The sequence below is a fragment of the Frieseomelitta varia genome, unplaced genomic scaffold (genome assembly GCF_011392965.1).
Source record: "Frieseomelitta varia isolate USP_RPSP 00005682 unplaced genomic scaffold, Fvar_1.2 scaffold_545, whole genome shotgun sequence".
Lineage (NCBI taxonomy): Eukaryota > Metazoa > Arthropoda > Insecta > Hymenoptera > Apidae > Frieseomelitta > Frieseomelitta varia.
In genome coordinates this window covers 393,593-418,006 of record NW_025110307.1, presented here as the reverse complement: position 1 = coordinate 418,006, position 24,414 = coordinate 393,593, and the positions used below count along the sequence as shown (strand labels likewise).

Below are 24,414 nucleotides of genomic sequence, written 5' to 3'. Positions count from 1 at the left end.
AGATATTTTTAATAATTTCCAAATTACAAAATATATCCAGTTATAGAACGATATGTATTATTATGTGTTGTATTATAACATAGAGAATAATTTTTCAATAAAAAATTTCATAATATAAATCTTTTTGTCACTCACGGTACGAAACTTTAAGGCGCAACCATATAAAGATATTAATCATATGAGTGTTCAGAACTAGAATAATTCGCTGTAACGAATACATACATACTTAATTTTAAATTAGAAAATTATAATCACGAATTTATAATATGTTTTAGCAAATATTTTTCATGTAAAATTTCATTTCAATTATTTCTTCTCAACTTCATGAATTTTAATAAAATATTATTTGTTCTTTCTGTTATATGATAAGAAACAAAGCATGCTATTGGTTATTTCACATGGTCATGGAAGATGTCACATTCGATTGGTTGATTGTAGAGAGCACGTTTGCTGTTTAATAATTATCGATATTGAGCCGAAAATCGCGGTTTTATTACATAATAACTTCATGAAATACTAACTGATTATCTTTGGGAAACGATAGAAACGGTATTACTCAACAGAAAAGAGAGATCTCGCCGTTTGAAATTGATTTTTCAAGTAACAGGCTTTGAACATGGCGTTGAGATCGATCTGCCGGCTGTCAATTGATTCGACCTTCAGCCATTCGAGCCATTTGGGAGCCACCGCCCGACCAAGACGTTCATTTTTCGCAGTGCTCGCACGAAGTTTTGCTGCCGTTGCAGAAAAGATGGGTCTGCCGCGTGTTTTCTTCGACATGTCTGCGGATAATAAGCCCGTGGGCCGCATCGTAATGGAAGTAAGTAAAAATTGTTCACAATTGATGTGCTTTCCACTTCTTAAACGTGTTACCATCGGAATCCCGGCATGATTGGCCATCTTGGATTTTCTCGAAAGCCGGTTATGTGAAACGATTTTCGAATAAGATTTCCCAGGAAATTGTTATTACACGTATTTTAATTATTCTAAGTTGTTATTTCGTATTAAGAAGATGAAATTTTTATTTTTTTGTTCATGGTAGCAAAATATAATTTAGATGATTTAGATGTAATGTGTATTGCGTTATTAATTCTTCTGATCTGCTCTGAATCGTAAAATTTTCCATTCACTGATTGTCGCTGACACATTTGATTACGTATTCCGCACAGGTGAAACTTTTAACGTGTAATCGTGGAATTTTTACGAATTATTTTGATAGTTTTAAGTGCTGTATGAGCTTGAAGTATTGTGATTTTCATCATTTTTCGCAATTTAACGTAAGAAAAGAAAAAAAAAGCACGAATAAATTACGAACGCGTCATAGACAGAGTAGAAGTGGTAATAATAATTTCATTTGCATTTTGGTGTGAGCATTTCTAATTGTACTGTAATGTAATTTTTATTATAATATAAGTTTAGTTATTGATGTTACGTATATGTTGTTATATAAATAGAAGAATTTTTCACTTCAGTAAGTAAATCAAATCTATACAGTATGTTTTAAAAGAATGACTTGTAGATTATGGTATCTTTATAGTATATGATATTTTATTTATTATTAGTTATAATATATGAGAATTAATATAATTTATTTAAATGCAAATGTAATTGTGCACATAAAGAGTGATATATTAATAATTCTAAAATATTTATTTAAATATTTTGTTTATTTCAATATTTTAAAAGAAGTGCATTAATTAAATTTTTAGTTGAGAAGCGATATTGTGCCTAAAACTGCAGAGAATTTCCGAGCACTTTGTACTGGTGAAAAAGGCTTTGGTTATAAAGGAAGTAGTTTTCATAGAGTGATACCAAACTTCATGTGCCAAGGAGGTGATTTTACTAACCATAATGGTACTGGTGGAAAGTCCATTTATGGTACGAAATTCGACGATGAAAACTTCTCATTGAAACATACCGAACCTGGTATTCTTTCCATGGCAAATGCTGGTCCAAATACAAATGGTAGTCAATTCTTCATCACTAGCGCTAAAACAAGTTGGCTTGATGGCAAACATGTTGTATTTGGAAAAGTTGTTGAAGGAATGGATGTTGTTAGAAAAGTATGTAATCATATCATATTTTATTTTATTTTATAAATTAATATTATAGCATAAAATATGTTATCTTATAATAGATATATAGCACTTTTTGATTCATTAATATTTTCTTTGACAAATATTTATTTCGTTTTTTTGTCTTATAATTTGATAAAGAGTAAATTAAACGTTTGAGTCTCACTTAATAAATTTTGTCGAAAAATGTGGAGCGGAGTGATAGCGTTTCTTTACATCTGACATGCTTTGATAAATATAAATGTTACAAAATTTAATTATTTGTTAATTGAAATGCTGCTTGTCCATGATATATTAGTTTCTGTTTATATTAATATTATGATATATAGTGTCAATAATACGTAGGCAGGATAAGTGGACATGGAATTCCTCACAAGACAATAAGGAAAAAATATAGAATAAAATTCTTTGATTTGACACTCCATTTTTGAGAAAAAGCAACTTCGAAGTTTTATCAAATATAGTATTTATTAATTCAATGAATTTTTTTAGATATGATAGGAAGAATAATTAACAGAGATTATTGTATGTATAAAAATAAGAAAAAAATTAAAATAAAAATTTCTTATTTGGCTTCGAATAAGACTTAGAAGACTTAGAATATATTTTGTAAATTAAAATTATCTTGGTACATATCGTATCACATGTTTGATAAATCACCAAACTTGAGTTTTTCTTTCAAATGTAGTCGGTTTTGACATGAAATCTGAACAGTGCGATCGCGTTGGATGAGACTCAAACGATTAATAATTTCATTGCTTCTACTTTTTTCCTTTTTTTATAGGAAAGAATATAATGTATGTTTTTTTTTTATTTCAGTTGGAGGGTATGGGATCTCAGAGTGGAAAGACTTCCAAAAAAATTGTAATAACTGATTGTGGAGAAATGTAGATTGTTCAACTAGATACTCTAATGACTGCATTTTTATTTAGCTGTTGCATATAACTGTTGCTATCTTTAATGTATAATTCATTCATTTTAATCATTGTCATTTTTCCTCAATATTGTAGATTTAGTTTTCATATTTAAAAAATTGTACTAAATCTATCTGAATTTGGAATTAGCAAAACAATAGCATTGTATTGTATTTTTTTATTACAACTGAAATTGGAATATGCAATGAAATAGAATCTATTAAAACATGATTTCTTCTTTTTTATTTTTTTATTATAAAAAAATTTTTCAATTTTATATTCCTTATTACCTGAAATAAGCAACATACTTTTCCTATATCAAAATCGAATAATAAAAAAAATGAAAAAAGATTTAGATCCACATCTTTTCCATGGAATATCGATCCTTTAATGGTATTAAATGGTATAGCACAGTAAAACGTACGTATATGAACCGTGCGTCTCATAAAATAATTTTTCTGTGTGTACTATTTATATTTTAGTATCTAATAAGGATAAAATTCATAAATATTTACCTACATTTCTAAGGTCCATAATTAGTGAGTGTTACATGATTGCTGTACAATGCATTTATCTGTGACGTTAAAATATTTTAACTTTTCTATTGTGCTTTTATACTTAGATCCAATCAAAATGTTTCTGTTATCTAGGGCATTATTCGTTTTTATATGTATACACCATTCCTTTTCTAAGCACAGATTAATAATAGAGGTTTGATTGTAAACTGTAATACCAGATAATGCCTTTAGATAATTCCATCTTATTCTGATGTAATATCAATGTTGAAAAATGTAGTTGCAACGGTCACAGTAATTGGGATTTCTATAAAATAAAATTGTTTTCAGAAGTAGTTGTTGTACATTTATTATCATAAATAAAGTGTGAATTCCTATATTTCCGTGTTTCATTAAATTTTTAAATTAATTCTGTAATATGAATTCTTTAAATATTTATTTTCTTATGATAACTTTTTTGCTTAAAATTTTTATGATATTAAGAAAATAGTAAAAGAAATAAATAAACATTTTTATTTTTTCTTAGTTTTAACTTATGGATTATTAAAACGTTATTTTATATTAGATTGCTTTTATTCTTTTATATATCTTTTATTTTCAATATATTTTTATATATTCTTTTATATAATCAACTTGAATATTAAAAATGGAAAATACATAAATAAAGTCTAGTATGGATCTTCCATGTTTATTATTATAAAAAAGAAAGAAAAAAGAATATAGAATCATTTTGCTAATTATTCAGAATAGAGGTGATTTCAATGATCTTGGAATATGTCATCGGAGACATGATTCTAAGGAAGTTTTTACTATACATATTATCGCCGCTCACCTTAGTTTATAAGAGATAATTATAAAAATATATTTCATATTTGTTAAAGGGTAAATTTTTATGATTTTTGAATTTGTAACGTTATTCAAGAATATACATTTCAGTAAGTAACATTTCAATTTCTTCGGCAATTTGTTTCATTAAAAATTATTTATTTTCGTGACTTACTTTAATAAAGTGAAAGCGTTGTCGGCCGTTATATTAGGTTTGGGTTAGGCAAACCTAAACCTGGGGAGCGAAGACTGGAGTGGGTTTTCCCGACTCTGGAGATTCACCCCGGGTTTCGGCCCGGTACATTGTCAGATAGGGTCAAAAACTCCGATGAAGCTGATGATTCCCTTAAGTCCTATCTGGTACTTACCTTTGAATGATCCTGGGTACTTGCCTGTGGGCAGGGTTTCTTCGGCGAAGTTGGAGACCTGCTCTGGTCAAAGGATCCACTCACCTCACCTCCACGTGGGGCTCCCTGGGATTCTGTTTCGGGCGACTTCGGTCTTCTGAAACAGGATGCGAAAGAGTGAGTGGTCAACCAGGAGAGGCTATTTCTGTTATACGAAAAATTCATTAATTAAACTAAACTATGGGTGGTTCAGACAAAAGGAAAAAGAAGTTTACGGTGCAGGGGAGGGACACCCCAGTACCCGTCGGTGTGGTTGGTGAGCGAGCAGGTCACCCCCGACGGTTATCTGTCGACTGCAAGGCATCCGCAGGGGAGGTGGACCCCAGGCCTCCCTTGTCGGGACCTACGTCTGGGAAGAAAGACGAACGTTTAGGGGAGAATTGTGATACTCCCCATAAAGCGGGTCCTAGCTCTTGCACGAGCTTAGCAAACGGGCGGTCTCAACATGGGTCCACAAGGAGGAAGAACGCCTTGGACCTAGAATTGGACAGAGACTTTCCACCTTTGACCCCTGTTGAAAGGGATATCGAGATAGGATCTGAAGATCCTGGAAGTGGGACGGATCTTGACGGTGAGCTCGTCTCACCTTCGGTGAGTGATATAAAAGATTCAGGAGAAGAATTTCTAGCAAGGGAGGATGCTTCGGAAGGTTCTGGCGAAAAACAGCCTGTATCTGAGGAGGAAGAGAAGGATACGGAACTCGGTGATAAAAAAACCATACAGTTGAGCCCAGCAGCGCTTCACAATTCCATCAGAGAAAAGCTGGGGATCCTCCGACAGATAATGGAGCAAATTTGTGGCGCGAATAAACAAATGTATGATTATAGCCACAATACGCGAAATGTTGCGGGTCTGCTTAAGAAAGGTAGTGAGACAATTCGAAATCAAGTGGAAAGAATGGATGTCACTGTCCGGGAGATCACGGACGTGAGTACCGAGGCTTGGAAGACTTATTCTACGGGGCACTTTGTGAAACATATGCTACAGAGGAAAAAACAAAATAGCGTAACAGATACTGGAGCTTATTCTCTTGGCCAAGTTAGGAAGGCTGTGGTTAGAAATGCGGCGGCCCAGACTATGGTAAAGAGAACCGACATGGGTATGCAAACTGATGAAGCGTTTTGTGTACACATGATCGACAAGACCGATGGAGACCCGAGGGAGGGATCTAAACCTCAAAAGGGGAAGGAGATTCCTCTTCTCGCGGAAACCGTCCTCAAAAAGAAGAAAGGTCCTATGAAAAAGCCTCAAAAAGATGAGAACCATATGCAGGGGAAAGCTCCTCAGGAGAAAGATGTGTCTCCAAGAGCTGAGAACGCGGAGAATCAAAATCCGCTAAATCTGCAGAATGAGAAGTCTGAGCTTGACAAACGCAGCGATACTTCGCTGCCCCAGTCGGACACGGTATATATCGAAGTTTCGAAGTCGCGGAAAAAGATGAAAGCGGCGCGAGCTTCGATTGGAGCTTCTCCCCTGCGTAGAGCGCAGGAAACGAATGAGAAACCCCTCTTGAAGAGGAAAAATGAGGCGATTATGGTTAAGGTCCAAAAGGAAGCGGACTTTAAAAAGATCTATAGGCAGGTGCTTGATAAAGCCAAGGACATTCTGCGTGGCACTCTCAGAGTACGGAAAACTCGGGAGGGCCACGTTCTCTTTGAGTTAAACAAGGAGACCCAATCAAGGAGGATAGCGGAGGAAGTTAAAACGGCTATAGGTGGTACGTTTCAGGTGAACGCTTTGCGTTCCATCACTACCCTGGAAGTGAGAAATTTAGATCCATTTATGGAGAAGGAAGATGTTCAGAGGAGCTTCTCCGAGGCCTTTGGCATTACCTCTGTGCAGGAGGTGAAGGTCAAGAGCCTGTATGCGACGTATACAGGGACCTTGCGGGGAATTATCGAAGTTCCAAATGCGCTTTTACCGCGCAACATAGACGGTTGCCGGTTCAGGACCGGTTTCAATTCCGCGGCAGTAAAGGTGCTGCCCAATGTGGTGAGGTGTTTCAGATGCCATAATTTCGGGCATATTAGCTACGTTTGTAGAGAGCTAAGTAGCGATCAGGAGAGATGTAGAAGATGCGGCAGTCTTGAGCACCGCATCGTGCAATGCGAGCAGGAAACTAGATGTTTCCTATGTACACAGAAAGGCATGAAAGGCCACAAAGTAAGGCATGTAGCAGGATCTCAGATTTGTCCTTGCTACAAAAGTGTGCTACAAGAAGCGAGAGCTGGGAGACAGAGATAAAATCTCTGAATTAAAATACTGAGGGTAAAGAGGTTAACAACCTCTTGAACATAGAAAGTCGGAGTATAATAACGTATTCCTCTTATTCCAAGCGATATATCATTGAATATATAGAATTAAAAATATTTTTGCGTCTCGGAAACTAAAGCCGAGAACCTATATAAAGGGAGAAGCTGCTTCGTATAATATTTCTGCTTCGTAACGTATTTCAAGATCATTGAAATCGACGAGATCGCTCATGTTTTGAATAATTATCTCGGTTTTAAGTCAGAGAAATATATTCATAATATATTTCATTAATATATTTGATTTCCTTTTATTCTACGTTTCTAGGTAAGTTAAATGTTGTTCTTCTTTATAAAATATTGTTTATTGAAGATGAAAATTATACAGTGTGTCGTCTGTGTCTAATAGATCAAATTGTCGTAAATATAAATGTAAATAACCGACAAGTGTAAATAAGCATAGTTTAAAACGATAAATTTTAAAAATCAAAAACATCAGAATTGAATTCGGAGTATCACTATTTTAATGATTTGTGTTTCTAATTTTATGTTCCAATTTTCTAATTTTGAGTTCCAATTTTTATTAAACAAAAAAATATTTTTATTTAATTCGCAGTTTTAGGAAATTAAATAAAATTAGTAAATTTATAAAATATCAAAGGACAAATTTAGAGAAGAAATAATATACTTGTATGTTAAAACAGCATGAATTAAAAATAAAATGACAAGAATGACAAAAACAAAAATGACAAGAAAAATAAAATGCAGCTAGTTAATTTGAGTTAGATATTATAAGTCATCTACTAAGTCGTGTTAATTTCATTATGTCATCTACTAAATCGTGTTAATTTTTAAATGAAAAAGCATTAATTAAATGAGCGAAACTCGTACGTGTGCTTCCATGCTCTACTTGGTGAATGTCTCCTTCAAGAGACTTAGGCGGTTCGTAAGATTAGGTTCTTGGAACGTGAAAACCAGCTTGCCATTCTGCTAGGTTTCGTCTTGTGATTTTCCTATCCAGCTTTTTCTTCCATGAGATATATTACACAAATTACACTAAATTGAAACACAAATTACACTAAAATGAAACACAAATTACGCTAAAATGAAACATTGAACATATTAGTTGAATTGATTAAATACTGAGAATGTATATTTTTGATACATATATAATTATATTTTTATACGTATAAGAAAATCATTTTCATGATGTACAGTAATCGACATAACAATACCAATGACAATGAAAAATTGTCGATAATTTAAACTGATATAACTAAGTAAGAAAATGTCATATAACGATCTACATGGTCTCATTCTGAAACGTAAAGCCTATATTTTGACAGTCGCAAACTCGTTTTTTTCGAGAATAATTTTAGATCATACAGTGAGTAGGAAAATGATACTTTTTTCTCGAAAACTATAAAAATTCAATCGCGTGTAAAAACATTAAAAAATTTTTTCCATGGTTAATTTATCATGGTTTTGAATATTGGAACTTTCTCTTTATAATGAACCTTTAAAACTTGCTGTACGATTTTTTCCATTATTTTTCTTGAACTTTGAATATCAGGATTAAACAACAAAAGTTCAAGAAATCTTAACATTTCCCAATAATGAAAATTCAATGAAATGCTGGAAAAAATTGTCTACTCACTTTTCACCTTCTCTCATCATCTTCATTCCAATTTCCAACTCACATGACAGGTGGCAGTTAGGAGTGGGCTAATGGACGAGGGTGGAAGTGGATATACGCCAGACGATTTTTTCCAGCATTTCATTGAACTTTGAATATTAGGAATAGATAACGAAATACTGAGATTTCTCGAATTTTTGACGTTTAATCCTGATATACAAAGTTTAATAAAGTGTCGAAAAAAAATCGCAGTGCAAATTTTAGGGATTCGTAAGGAGAAGATTTCAATCTTCAAGATCATAGTGGATTTAGTCATGAAAAAAATTTGTTTGATGTTTTCACATGCGATTGAATTTTAATAATTTTCGAGAAGAAAGTATTCTTACTTTCCCACTAGCTGCATGATGTAAAATTATACCCGAAACGAATGTCGAAACTTGTGACTAAGCTTGTGACTGTTAAACTTTACGTTTCAGAATGAGATCATGTAAGTGTATCTGATCTTTTCTTAAGAAATTATATCAGCTTAAGTTATCGACAAATTTTTATCATCATTTCATTTCATTATATTTATACTAGTCATTACATATTAACGATACGTGAATTCAATATATTTCTATTGTATATATCTTATCAAAATAAGTTTACATAGGATAGTGATAAAGTGTTATAAATTACTTTTTCAGAAAATATTGCAGATATTAAGATAAATAAAAGGTATTAAGATAAATAAAAAAATGAAATGAACAGAAATAAATTTTCAAAATTGCTAACAAAATAGGTAAATAAAATAAAAAAATGCTTTAGATAAAAGTTAAGGTTTTCTCGAATGTCGAAAAATTAATTTCATTTCATTAAAAAAAAGGAAAAAAAATGGTAGCGCTTTCTACCCTTAAGAAATCCACCCCCAGAATATTTTACATTGTAAGTGTAAATGTAAAATTTAACTGTATCTTTATACCTAAGAATTTTTGAGTTTGCAATGGCTTCAAGAAGTAGCTTGCAACACTTTATCTGTCCTACTCTGTATATCTCAAAAAAAAATTGTTGTTGTTAAGATATGAATATCTATCGATAGCTCTTTCGAAGATTTCATTTGAAAGATAAATTAAATCACAGATAATCATTGCGGACAATATCATAATAACATTATTACCGGACGATAATGTTAAAATAAAAATTGACTGTGAGATTTCATTCATTATGTCTTTTACATAGCAGAAATATAAAATAAATATAACTGAGCATGTACTAGGATTGTACCATACGACTTTATGTCTAACATTACTGCCAGGAGACGTTTTGCCAAACGTCTTCTTGAGTGCCTTCACAATTTTCGATTCATCAAATGTAAAGTTCAAGCTGGCTGTTATCAAATCCAACTTTTGTTTCTTTGACATTGGTTGCTTCTTTGTGAATTAGTTTGACGATGCCATAATGGTCCAGCAGCCTTCGATGAACTAGCAAGCTTTTAATTCCACGAAGAATCAATACGTCGAAGCTGTTCGAACGGAAACATTTTCCGTCGACTTCGCTTTAGATATTTTCCAGACTAGTTTAATTTGTATCTATTCTCGTGAACTTAAGATTTCCTCGCCGGATTAATTGATTCTCGCGGTAGATACTAACGAGCTCAGAATTGATTATCAGATCGGTATTGGTGCAGACGAATTACACCGGAAACATTCAGAGGTCTTGATACATCCGCGCCACATGTTGGTAGGGAAGCAGGCATTTCAGAGAATCGTCGGATAATAAGTGTAACGTTGAATGGAGCAGTTATTTGTCAGTATTTTTTCTCATATAAATTTTTTATATTTTCCTTTATATTACAGTTATTGTTACTATAAATGTGTACAGTTATTATCTTACAGTTTCTATTAGTATCTTAGAGTTGTACAAAGAATTATTTAATTTTTCCAAAGTATTATGTATTTCCCAGTTATAAAACAAATTCTTCTTAAGACTTCTCTTAAGAATTTGAAAAGAGATATACGTATAACTATTTTATAAATAGAAAAGTTTCAATTCTTGTAAAAGAAGTTATTCCTTAAGATCAATCAAGAAGAAGATCAAGTTTTTGGAAATATTCTTCAAATATGTACATACGTGCGTGTTATATAAATTTTATGCAAAATTATGTTTAATAGGATATAAAAATGTTATCAAGAAAGGGGATGATCCGTAACTTCCCGATATAATTATATCTATGATGCAATTATCCGGAAATGCATTGCGAAGTTAGTAGAGAATGACTTACTTCTCTCCAAAAGACAAGGATTCAAGTATGGCGATTCAAGCAACGCGGAGATTCGTTTCTCTTCTGCTTCGGTTTTCTGCTTCCTCTTCTCCCATGTGCTCTCCTCGACAACGATCTGAGTTTCGCCACTACTTCCCGCATTCAAATTCGAGTTGTCGACTATTTCCTCGAGATTTAGAAATTCTGATCTAGAGATAGACGAAACAATTTTCCATTGATTTCACTGTAGTTACAAATAACTGAAGATCATATGGAAAAAATTCATTTTTGGCAATTTTCTGATTTTGGAGTGATGAATCTCAAATGTGATGAAATAGAAGTAAACTAAAATAATGTATATGTATAATAAAGTGTAAATAATGTATAAATAATATATAAATAATGTATATGAATACATTATTTTTATTAACTTTTATTTCACCATATTGAGTTCTTCCAAATACCGCATCTAATACATGAATGAAAAATGTATAATTTGTTTCAATTTAACGAATTCATGTTACTTTGACATAGAAGTATATTATTTCTGGTGATCAAGTTTATATCTAATTATATGTAATTTTTCGATATTTTATTTCGTTTCTTAGAAAACGTTTTAATTAAATAAAGGTGCTTTTTTTTAATTAAAAATTGGAACTCAGAATTAAAAAAACTGGAACATAAAATTAGAAATACTTAGTGATGGTCCAAATTCAATTCTGTAACTCTGATGCTTTCGATTTTTTCTTAAACGTTTTAATTTTAATAAACGAGTTATTAATGTTATTCAAAGATTTAAAATTGATGAAGATTCAATGTAATATCAATGTAATAATTAAATCCTCGTGTAATAAAAGAGACGACATATATTTGAAACTGTAGATTTTATTAACTCCGTGAATAGTGAAACCATAAATACAATATGAATATTACATCAACGTTATTCTGTACAAGTAACAACACATGTATGTAACAGTCATATTTAATGAAACATTAAAAACATTTAGTAAATTTATTTTCATTGTTTAACGTTCGTATATTAATAAAATTGCACGCATTGTTTGCTTTCTTAACTATTTTATCAAGGTATAACGATGGTCGATGATGCAACAGAAATATCACATACATCTCAATGATCTACATGAGATTTCAGCTATGGTTTTATTATACAAATGAAGTCATTATTAAAAAGTATATATATATTTAATGAAGATGTATAAATCATGTTTTAGAAATATGAGTATATATTACATTGATAAACTAAAAAATTTATAGTATCTGTTTGTTGAAAAATTGTTTTTTAGTTTTATTGTGCCTTTCTTGAAATATTGTTGAAAATGTAGGAACTTTAAAATTAATATTTAATAAAGTATAAAATATTTTTGATTTTTAAACAGATTGCTGTTTAAAGTATAAATTCTTACATCTTATAGGTACTGTATTTATGTATATTTTATGCGTATTTTATTCAGTCATTTAAAATAATAATTAATTTGAAATAATAATTTAATTTGAAATTAGCTTGTAGAATAATAATTATAAATAATGATTCTTATTCTTATAATTTATTCTTAACACTTTCTATAAAAATTAATTTTACGTACGTAATTATAGAAAAATACTAAACACGCATCTATATTTATTACTTATTAGGAAATAGTACTTAATATAAAAGTACTATTTAGTACTTGAAATACTAGGCTGGATTTTATATTTTTTAACTTTACTTTTTTAATATAGAAACGTATAATGTTTGTATATTAAATATTATTTCTTTAAAAATCTTTTGTAAAAATTAAATAAATACTCATAATTTTAAAACATTCTTTCTACATTATACTTTACTAGATACATGTGTGTAATGCTGATAATGTGGTAAACCTATTTAAATAATTATTTTGTTTAAATATAAATTAATTTAAATACACTAAATAAATGTTATATACGTATTATATATTATGAATTATTATATGTATAAAAAGATTGATTAATATTAGTATATAATGTATAATACAATTGGGAAAATGAAATTAAATAATCAAATATCTTTTTACATTTACTGAAGTGACCTCTGGGACCTGAAACATTTGCAATTAGTTATTAGGAATTTTTATTAATGTTTCACATTATGATCGAACGTTTTTTGTGATATCTTTTGTACAGGATACACTATACCCACACACACACACACAAGATCAAAATACTTGAATTTCGAAACATCGTACCGTATCGTTTAACAACAATCTCTTTCATATTTGAATCTTTTCATAAAAAAAGCAACTCTCCTTTATGGAACACCATATAACATTTATTGTACAATATATTGTTCAATTACATCTCGAAATTTTTATCTTTGAATCGTTGCTTATTTATACTCTGGAATTAAATGCTATGTGTTATTTAAATACAGAGTTTGATTAAATCCTTCGCACATTCATTTAAATTAGAATTTGATTAAATCTCTGTTCACATTTATTTGTTGAAAGCTGTATCCACTGAGATGTTTAAATCTACGAAATTTCATGGATTTTTATTTTTAATTTCTTTGCCATGAATCTCGCAATATTTTGAAATGCAACACACATTAACAGCATATCAATATCAATTCTGATTTTATAGAAACTATTTATTTCTATAAATATCTCTCTTTGTCGGGATTATCCTCCACTTACAAGTTAATAATTATTAATATTTAACAATATTATTATCTTTTAGAGATAATAATAAATAAAATGATAATGAGAGAAATGATAATAATGATGAAATAGAAACGATAACTAAACGTTAGTTAAAGAAAATTACTACACAAAATTTTTATTTTTCATTTGAAAAATAATATTGTCATCAACTTAAGGGAAATAAAGTTATAAAATTTAATTTAATATCGAAATATAGTAGGCTGATGACAAATGAAAAAAGATACATTAAATGAATCTTAATGAATAGTATGCAACATATGATTCCTTGCATTCATCGACCAACTGCAAAATTTGCGTAAAATTAGAAACGGTTTCACGAATTACACGCATTTGTAAGTATGTATGATAAATAAGAATTAGTATTGTGGCGCTTGGCTATCTATGAATGTAATATGGAAAGTAAAAAAATATACAATAAAAATAGTTCACTTTCGAAACTATCACTAACATTGTAACGAATTATTATATACATATGTACGTACGTATATATACAAAGGCTCACGAAAATATTTAAATACTTATAGAAAATATTTAAATACTTTTTATGGATATATTAAAACGTTTTGAAATTTCACAAGCAATGTACTGATTCACGATTATATTGATTTTTAAAATGAATTTGAAAATTTATATTTGGAAGTTACAAGATGCTTATTGATCACCGAAATATTTAGACAGTCGATTATTAATGAACTATAAAGCTCTAATTATACGTTCAAAATTATACATGTAAGTTATAAAATTACTGTCCTATTGCCAATTTTTTATTAAATATATATTTGCAATAAATATACGTCTATGTAATCTATATTCATTTTCAAATTGATTTCAAATCTTACCAATATGATCATGATAGTCTTAATGAAATGGTTAACTTGATATTTCCAGGTATGAAAATACAGTGCTAATGAAATATCAAAAAGTTTCGCGGAACACACATAATACAATTTTCTATTAAATTGACAAGTGTTTGAATACCTCCGCGAGCTACTTATATACATTTCGTGTATATTAGTACGAGGTTGACGAAAATGATAAGAAAAAAAATATAGCTCGTTAATTTTAGTTAAACGAGATTATCAGTCATCTATTTAGGTCGTGTTAATCTCTTTATGTCATGTTAATTCTTAAATGAAAAAGCATTAATTAAACGAACGAGACCCGTATTTGTGCTTCCATACTACTTGGTGAATAAGTCCTTCAGGGAAGAACAAATAGATGATTCGTAAGATTCGGTTTCTTCTTGGTCCCTGGTGCTTGAAAACCAACTTGCCACTTTGCTGGATTTTGGTTTGTTCGGAGATACCGAAGTTTTTCCGCTCGGTCCGGATGCTTCCGCGTCGCTCCCTCTTTGTGCTGTCAAAATTTTCTCAATCGCGTTACCCAATACCTATAAACAAAATTGTTCAATGGCTGAATTGATTAAATGGACGCAATAAATGTGTGGATGTGTAGTTTTAACATATGTACATGTATAAAAAAATCGATCATTTTTATGACCTGTATACGACGTATGAATTCAGTATATTTCTGTGAATGTATCTTATCAAGATAAAATGTGGTACATACGTAGAATGGGGCAGATAAAGTATTACAAGTGACTTTCCCTGAAAACATTGCAGATATCAACTCAGGTATTAAGATAAATAAATAAATGAAATTAACGAAAATAAATTTCGTAATTACTAACTAAAAATAAGTAAAGAAAATAAAAAAATGCCTTAGATGTTGAAAAGTTGTAAAGTTTTCTCGAATATTAAAAAATTAATGTTATTTTATTAAAAAAAAAAAAAAAATAGCCCTTTGTATCCTTAAGAAATTCACGACCAGAATATTTTATATTGTAAATGTAAACTTTAGACCACTGTCATCATTGAATTTCTACTAAGTACTTACGCTGTACTAAGAATTTTTGAGTTTGCAATGGCTTCGGGAAATAGCTTGCAACATCTTATCTCTCTTTTACTCTGTATATCTCAAGAAAAATGTTGTTGTTCAAATATGAACATCGATAGCTCCTTCGAAGATTTCATTTCAAAAACAAATTGTCATAATCGTTACAGACAGTGACATTATCACTGGACGATATAATACAAAAATTGGCTGAAATTTCATTCATCACGTTTTTTAAATGGCAAATAAATATAAAATAAGAAACATAACTGACCTGAGCATCTACCTTCGTTCCACTGGCGTCGTCCCACACGACTTTATGTCTAAGATCAGTGCCGGGGGACGTTTTGCTAAACGTTTCCTTGACCGCCTTCACAACCTTCGATTTGTCAAACTTAAAGTTTAAGCTGGCCGTTATTAAATCCTCTGGCTTTTGTTTCTTCGACATCGGCTGATGCCTCTTTGTGAACCAGTTGGACGGCGCCATAATGGTCGAAGCGGCAGCCTTCGACGAGCCAGCGAGCTTACTTTTAGCTCCGTGAAGGATCGACACGTCGAAGCTGTTCGAACGGAAACTTTTCAATCGACTTCGCTTCTGTTCGGATGTTTTTCCGGACCAGCTCTGTTTGCCCTCGTCCCGCGAACTTGCCGTTTCCTCGCCGCATTGATTGATCTCCGTTGCGGAAGATGCTAACGAGCTCAGGATCGATATCAGATCGGTGTTGGAGCAGACGATGCCAGTTGCGCCAGAAATGGAAGTGTTCGAGGATCTTGGCACTTCCGAGCCGCGCCTTCGCAGGGAGGACGTCGGCGATACCGAAGGGATAGGCATTTCAGAGAATCGTCGTTTTGGATAGTGAGTGTAACGCTGGGTGGAACGATTACCTTCCAACGATTGGATCTCGCACACCTGCTCCGTCGAGGTCTTGTACATCTTTAAACGGACCTGTCAAGCGAATTGCTTTTTAGTTTGTAAGGTAAATAGATGTTAAACGACAGACAGATAGATAGATAAGTGTTATAACTCGAGTTTGTTGTTGTCTGTTGTTTCGATGTACGAACTGTTGAAATAGTTTGCAGAAAATTCCCATTTTGTAAATTGCTGTTAATAGCTTACGAATTCCCGAGGAAACAGCCCTTACGGGCTATTGCATTTGTTTTGTGAGAAATTGTGGAACAGCCAATAGTTTCGCAAGTACCCGCGAATTAACTCTGTGGAAAGTTCGTGGACTACGGAAATTTATTTTATTTCGGCTTGCGGTTTTACGATTTGCGTGGAATTTCGTGAGCTGTTGCGAACATTTTGTGAATTTTGTCATACATTCTAGTTGGAAAGAATGCAGTTACAGGGACGTGGATGGGATATGGGATATGGAATGCAGGATACAGAATATGGGATATAAGGTATGGGATGTGAGACATGGAATGTAGGATATGGGATATGAGACGTGGAATGTAAGATATATATGAATATGAAATATAGAATACTAGAATGTAAAATATTAATGGATGGAATATTTTCCAACTGATCTGTAAATATGTAAATGTGCCGTTGCAATAAATTACTGCTCCGTCTTTAATTTCATTAATATCTGGCCAGTTTGCCTAATCTCACCTTCCTTGCTTTTATTTCCGCGATATCGTCCATAATGTCCAACTGAAGGTTGTGCGTGCTTCCACTGCTGCTCGGCGGTCTCGTTATTTTCGTGTCCGAGTCCCGACGATTTGGCAATATTCTAGTCGCGCCACCGAGAGGAAAAGCGCCGATTGATTCGCGACGATTTCGACCAAACAAAGTTGTCGGCACTTTGGAAATCGTAACGACCGAGTGTCTTCGACCACCTGGCTGTGGGGCTGGCGCTTGAGAAAGGGTAGACAGGAAAGCAGTTTCTTTTGGCGATGGTCCTGATCCTTCTCCGCCACGCTCGCTCAATCGTCTCACCTGTTCAGAGAAATGAATCCTAACTATGAATTCTAACCAATTCTAACAATGAATTCCTGTCTTCTTCTTGCTGTAATTACATCGTGGATTTTTATGCAATTCATATAGTTATAAAACTTTGGTAAAGACTCGATTTCCTGAAAGTAGTATACTTCAGTTAATAAGTAGTCTACTTCAGTTTTTTATACTGTATCGCATTCTGTGATACGGTTACATCTTAAAATTTCGTATGAATTTATAAAAATCTAATTGCAGTTTTTAATCGTTGAAGAAAAATGCATTTATAGTTTATAAATATATGATACTTATTGGTTCTTTTATTTCTAGGTTTACTTTTCCTCGCACATAATACAGTTTTTAAATTATGCTTGTATCTTATAATATAATTGCTAATGTATTAATATCTTTCTTTGTCGTATAAAGGATTGTTTACAAAGAATTAATTTTTCAAAGTATTATTTTTCCAGTTTTAAGACTTTGGGCAGAGATGTACATTCTTATAAATGGAAGTCTTTCAATTCTTATACATAATCGCCAAACGCGCCAAACAAAAACGCCTAATCTTCTTGAAATATTCTTTAAATATTGTGTTATTAAATACGTTATATAAATATACGCGTTATTTAATATGTTATATAAATTTTGTGCAACGTTACACTTTATCAACTTAACAGGATGTACTAAAAATATATTATCAAGAAAGGAGGATGCGGTCCATAAGCTTGTACTTCCCGATATAATTGTTAGACAGTACCTGTGATGCAGTTATCCCGGAAGTGCATTGCGGAGTCGGTAGAGAGTGCTTCCTTACTTCTCTCCAAGGGGACAATAGATGAGGATTCAAGCATGGCGAGTCGGGATCCACGCAGCGCGGTGGAGATTCGTTCCTCCGGCATTCTGTTTCCTCTTCTCCCAATGTGCTTTCCTCGACGATGATCTGAGGCTCGCCACTGCTTCCGGCATTCAAATTCGAGCTGTACGACTGTCTCCTCATTTTGACTTAGAAATTCTGATCTGGAAACAAACGAGACAATTTTCACTGTAGTCACAAATAACTGAAGATCACATGGAAAAAAAAAATACAAAAATTCATTTTTGTCGATTTTTCTGATTCTTATGTCGTTTAATGTGAAGAGAAGAATTCTGTTTGTTTTCTGTATGGTTAATTCATTGATTAGTCAATTTCTTTCTTGTGGTGACTCAAATACATTTGCCCCAATTGAATAAATATTACTCGGCATTTTCCTTGTCATTTTACGTTTATCTATGTTTACATATGTACGTCTGAAGTGAAAGAAATTATGTTCTTGAATTGTTCAATGAAAATGTAGCAAATAGAAATCATTAAACGAATCGATGATAATTTTGTAAGATATAAATGGTTCTATCTGTTAAATGAAATGTTCCTTCTCATAGTGTAAATGTTATCTATAATTTTATCATTTCTTATAATTTTATTATTTCTTTCCATGGAGCAATTTTTCATTCAATTTATTTATTAACTTATATAGTGTATAGTGTGTCAAATATTATGTCAGTTTTTTTACACATATTTTCTTAATGTAATAGGAGATTTATTCGAAGATTAACAATTATTGTTACCAATATAATATATATTATTTATTATAAATATATATAAATATATATTATTTATATTCTTATATTATCTTCTTTAATAAATCTTTAATGAAAGGAAATGTCACTCTAATGTTTCAAATTATTTTTTGGCATAATACATAATTTGACATACAAGAACGTTGCTGAATGCAGCATAATAATAATTATCACTGTTTAATTTTACATTTCACTTTTTCTCCAGTATAGACTTTGTCTGAACAATGTAGATTTTTTCGCCTGTTAAAAGTGGATTACGCAAACACATTCACGCAACACATGTCCAGAACAAATGTTGTGAGTCGATATTCTCTTTTCTGAATCGGTCTCGTTATTTTGCTGGAAATGCAACGGTACGTACATCATACGGGCATTGAAAATTATTAAACGTACAACAGTTTCACACACGTGGTAACATTCTTTCTCCAAGTTAAAAATTGTTTCTTTGTTCTGATAATATTACATAAGCTTACGTTGTAAGTAGAGCTTCGAACATCTCTCAAATTCAAGAACAGTGCGTATAAGTTCATATTTCAATTTATAAATTCATGTATGCGAAATCTTATACAAATTTATCCAATATATTTCAATGGAATAATAGACAAATTTACTCGAATAAACGATTCTTTTTAATAATTATAAATAGGTGCTATCAATATCGAATTAAATTGGTAGTTTATACGCGAAAGGATGATGAATAGATTACATTAATAAATTTAACAAACGATATATGTTCTTAAACAATAAATGCGTTAGCAATGTCCGAACAATAAAACAATAACTTAATATTTTAGAGATATATTTCAAAATAATTAATAATTGCCTGCATTTTTCTGAATTCTGAAAAAGAATCATATCAAGGAATGTTACATTTTCGAGAAATTTCAAAATTACAATTAAGTATACACTTACAAAGTATATCAATGTATGTGCTATTCTCTGAAGTTTTTTTTACTAATAATATTCATTTTTAAACAACGGGGCTCTCATTTAGATCCAGACTCTATGATTAACACTATTTGAGTATATTAATTACATTAGATTCTTTATTAATATAATTTTAATCCAACACAATACTCATTATTTATCGAAGAATATCACACGACAGATTTATTACATATTGAATCTCGTTACGTATCTTGACAAGTATCAAAGTTATTCGAACGAGCATCGACTTTTGAAAGTTTGACAGTAGTTCCACAATAGTTCGACATGTCCAAGGTGTCAGATTCTCGCGAGAAAGTTCGTTCTCACATTGACGATATCGATTTGATATCGTGAGTTATAACAAAAGGTACAGTAAAACCATAATGTTTAATTTTTGTTAATACTGTTATCTTCTCTTAAATATATAAAACGTCTCTTAAATGTCATGTTCAACTAACCTCGGCTAATTCAATCTATATACAATAAAAATTACAATTGAATCAAACTATACTGCCAAAGAATTCAATTCTGTCACATTTCTTATATATGAACCATTGTAAAAGTTGTATCTTGTACACCATCTTTGCATCAAACGATTCAATTTACGGCTCAAGTAATTTTTAAAATACCCAAGCAAGTGTTTTAACCGTTTGTGCGCAACAAGTCAATAAAGTATCAGTGATTTATTCGTAAATATTAGAAATTCAAATATTTAATCAATTAGCGCCTTTGTCTCCTCTGCTTCCCTGTAAAATTAATAATCATAACTTATGCTCTTTCGTATCTTATCCCGAGATATATGTACATATATATAATATCTTTGTCAGGTAATGAATTAGTATTAGTTTGTTTTATGATATACACCACGAATGTTACACACGTTCATCTTCATTCATACGTAAACAAGATGGGGATTTCCACCATGGAACAGGAAAGTCGTGACAGGAAATTTTGCGGTCATGGAAGTGGCTAAGAAAGAAAGCACGCAGAGCAAATCGCGTTGAAGGAGTATATAAGCCAATTGTTTTCATCTGAGCGACATCATTCCAAGTTGACACAAGCATCTGGAAGTGAGAATAGTACTATCATATAGTTTTACTCGAAGTATTATGAGGGTTCTCGTTCTTTTTTGCGTTCTTGCTACCGTTACCTACGTCTCAGGCGCAATTATTCCGGATGTGATCTACGATGGTCCAATTTACGAACTAAGTAAGCAATTTTTATTCGTGTTGCTTTAAATTATTATGTCATTAAAATAGAAGATAAATTATTACAGAAGTTACAATATTCATTATAACATATACATATATATTGATGTATTGTTATTTTATTTTTATACTTTGACAATAATTTCATACTTTAAATTACTGTATCATCGTAGAAGAGTTTCCAATCACTTTAAAATATGTTGCAAACTTTTTCGAAAATACGACATTCTTATTTTCCGCAAGCGAAATACATTTTAAACTTTACATTAAATTAATCACATCTCGATTGAAGGATTCTCATTGCTAGAACATTTTTACCAGTTGATCAACCCTGTTACACTAATCCTGGATCGTTTCACACTTGTGACTAGCGTAAAAGAATTGTTTTAAATGTTTGTGAAAAGAACAGCGAGAAATATTATCTTTTTTTATCATTGAATAGAATATTTGTCATCATGTTTAATGTTATTTAATTTGTGTCAAACATGTTCTCTAAACGATTAAAATTACATAAATTACGACGAATAATATATAATTAAAACAATAATGAACAATAACAATGAATATGTTAAAAAAAGGCCAAATTATTGCTATTTGTTAGATACTAAATTATTATAATTATTTATGTTAATTTATTTACAATAATAATTTATTGTTACGTTATTAACACATTCAATAAAAATTAAATTTAAATATTTCATTAGGAGAAATTGAAGGCACTAATGACGAAGCGACAGAGACAGTGGGGGATGATTCGATTGATCTGGCATCACTTCGACATCGCAGAGTAACGTGCGACGTTTCATCATTTCAATCAAAATGGTTGAACGTTAATTTTCATTCTGCCTGTACTGTCAGTTGCTTGGCGCAACGTCGTAAAGGTGGTTCCTGTCGAAACGGCGTTTGCATTTGCCATAAATAAAATATTCGACAATCAATACGAAGAATTCAGTATTATAAATATTTTATTTTTGATCTCTTTACTTTTATATTATACGTTTCATATTATTTCGTATACATTATAATATGAAATTTTTATATATTTCATACGTTTTATAATTTGTTGATTTGGATTTTATAATTTGTGAATGATATCATTTTTTAAGTGATAATTCAACGAACACACTGCAGTTGTACTTGAATGTTGCAATTGAATAAATCAGGCAATATGAAGAGTTCATAGCGCATTTTCATTTAAATTAAACAGTTAAAATTACCGTAGTGCTATTAAAGTTGGTATATTAGAGTTCAAATTATTACTAATTACTGATTCGAGTCATTTGTTAACTTTTTAGAGAAATGTATGCGGTTATGAAGGTGACCGAAAGAACGCAGCAGAGTTGACTCTTAAATGAACAATTCTTTAAATATTATACGTTTATTATCAAAAATCATACGTAGATTTAATAGATATAAAGCGTTGCGAATTTATAATGGTGTGCATTTAAGGATTAATGTGCGGGCGGTTAGAGAGATAAACGAAATGCTTCGGAGATGAAATGAGAGTCAGCAGATGTCCAAGGTTGGTTAACGATTCGAACATCGTCACGTACGAGCTATTAGATGGTATGGAATTGTCTATATGCAAGGTGCATTGCAAAGTTTAGAGATGGCAGGAAACCTGGCATTACATTGCCACTAGACAGTGGTCACAGGAGCACTGAAATGTTGACATTATGTTGTTCTATCCTCCATTGTAGTTGCAATCTCGACAACAGGAGGGAGGGAGGTGATTCCTCGAAACATGTGGAGTAAAATTTTTCTGTAAGACAGTTCGTTTTCGAGAAAATTGGGCTTAAAAACTGACCAAGCATACTTGAATTTGAGACTAATTCTAGACGTAGAAAAAAACAATTAACAAGAGATGTAAAAGTAAGTAAAAAGTGTAGAGTTGAAAAGACTTTGTATTTAAAGCTTCATTTTTAGGAAAGTGGACTTTGAATATTGTATTAACGTTCATTGAAACAACATGATCACGATAGTGATAGAGCAAACAAGATATGAAACAAGATTGAAATAAATGAAATAAAATTACGTTACACTTCATCAAAGGATCTAGCCGGTAAAATTGGAAAGTTCAAATTGCCCTTTTACAAGATAATTGTATGAATTTATAACAGAATTCCATTTATCTGAATTCCACTTGTTAGCGCAAAATTTCAATTAATATTCGATTAATCAAATGTTACCATGTGTACTATGAAATTGAATTCATTTATCTGGATATTAACACTGGTTATTTGAGTGAAAGAAGAATAGAAAGGAGGATCAATGAATATTTGTTATACTAATAATCTAGTTATAATATAACCGTTATACCGGTTGTTTGTTCTGTGATGATTAGAGATAAATGGAATTCTGTTATATGCTGGTACTATGAAATCGTATATATATATATATTTGTCTGAATAATTTGACCGTCTACTGGATTGAATGCTAGTTTAATAATATTTTATTATTTCCTGTTAAAAGAGAGCAATATATTTTATTAAACAGTTTTATTCAGGATTGTAGAAAATATGAAGCCGTTGAATTGTAAACAAATTCTGATAATTTGCATTATTATTCGTTTGTCATCCAATTTATTAAATTTGCAAGCACATTAACATGCGCGTTTTGAGATAATTAAATTATTACGCATATAATTTACGATTCGGTTCGTTCAGATATTGTTTTTGTGTATGAAATGAAGATTTGGACAAAAATCAGAAGTGGAAGAGAGATTTTATACACGTTCGAAAGGAAAGAATTTGTGATACATTTGTTTTGTAAGTATATAAAATATCAAGAATTGTACTAGTAAAACAGAGAGAAATTAATAGAAAGTTTATGTTGTAACAAGTAAGTTGTAATTTGTTATTAAATTCATTTTAAGGTATATTACATTACATTAAGATACGTTAAGCATATTTCATATTAAAACACTAATTCTTAAGAAGAGTATCAAGAAAATAGAAATATCATATTACGAGAGATATTAACAATAATTCTATTTCTCTTTGCTTTTCTATTTTGTTTATCAAGCTCACACTTATTAACATTAATTTTGTTCTCATTAATGATATTAATTGTTATATAATATTATTAATCTTATTAATTAATCATATTAATAATATTATTGTTTGACTCATTAATAACATTGTATGACCAACATTTTCATTTGTCAAGTAAGAACGAAATCCAAAAAATATGAATATTTACATGTTCTAGCAAATAATTATATAATGTGAGATCAGAGAATTAAATTAATGAAACAGGTAATGACTTTTCC

General features: G+C 31.1%; 3 protein-coding genes across 5 annotated transcripts in view; 2 read left to right on the top strand and 1 right to left on the bottom strand.

Moving 5' to 3' along the window:
• The first annotated feature begins 481 nt into the window (after positions 1 to 481).
• On the top strand, positions 482 to 3,839 carry LOC122533684 (peptidyl-prolyl cis-trans isomerase). The gene is made up of 3 exons (XM_043663621.1): positions 482 to 820; positions 1,710 to 2,063; positions 2,895 to 3,839. The coding sequence occupies exons 1-3, from the start codon at positions 617 to 619 to the stop codon at positions 2,964 to 2,966; spliced, it is 630 nt and encodes a 209-aa protein (XP_043519556.1). The 5' UTR covers positions 482 to 616; the 3' UTR covers positions 2,967 to 3,839.
• Positions 3,840 to 12,956: 9,117 nt separating this feature from the next.
• The window catches only part of LOC122533701, an 82,816-nt gene continuing 71,358 nt past the window's right edge, over positions 12,957 to 24,414 (bottom strand). For all 3 annotated transcript variants that reach the window (XM_043663684.1, XM_043663683.1, XM_043663685.1), the window contains 4 exons: positions 18,149 to 18,408; positions 17,068 to 17,394; positions 15,727 to 16,398; positions 12,957 to 14,949 (listed from right to left, as the gene is read on the bottom strand). In XM_043663684.1, the coding sequence (XP_043519619.1) occupies positions 14,740 to 14,949; positions 15,727 to 16,398; positions 17,068 to 17,394; positions 18,149 to 18,388 (1,449 nt within the window). In that variant the 5' untranslated portion in view covers positions 18,389 to 18,408 and the 3' untranslated portion in view covers positions 12,957 to 14,739. The remainder of the gene's footprint in view (positions 14,950 to 15,726; positions 16,399 to 17,067; positions 17,395 to 18,148; positions 18,409 to 24,414) is intronic.
• LOC122533703 (defensin-2-like) lies at positions 20,966 to 22,321 on the top strand. The gene is made up of 2 exons (XM_043663687.1): positions 20,966 to 21,144; positions 21,848 to 22,321. The coding sequence occupies exons 1-2, from the start codon at positions 21,045 to 21,047 to the stop codon at positions 22,063 to 22,065; spliced, it is 318 nt and encodes a 105-aa protein (XP_043519622.1). The 5' UTR covers positions 20,966 to 21,044; the 3' UTR covers positions 22,066 to 22,321.

What these genes read in the sequence shown, in the direction of transcription:
- LOC122533684 (XM_043663621.1), top strand. Translation starts at nt 617, where the DNA reads ATGGCGTTGAGATCGATCTGCCGGCTGTCAATTGATTCGACCTTCAGC. An exon ending in TGGGCCGCATCGTAATGGAA is followed by an intron (nt 821 to 1,709) that starts GTAAGTAAAAAT and finishes TTAAATTTTTAG; the next exon opens with TTGAGAAGCGATATTGTGCC. An exon ending in GAATGGATGTTGTTAGAAAA is followed by an intron (nt 2,064 to 2,894) that starts GTATGTAATCAT and finishes TTTTTATTTCAG; the next exon opens with TTGGAGGGTATGGGATCTCA.
- LOC122533703 (XM_043663687.1), top strand. Translation starts at nt 21,045, where the DNA reads ATGAGGGTTCTCGTTCTTTTTTGCGTTCTTGCTACCGTTACCTACGTC. An exon ending in TGGTCCAATTTACGAACTAA is followed by an intron (nt 21,145 to 21,847) that starts GTAAGCAATTTT and finishes ATATTTCATTAG; the next exon opens with GAGAAATTGAAGGCACTAAT.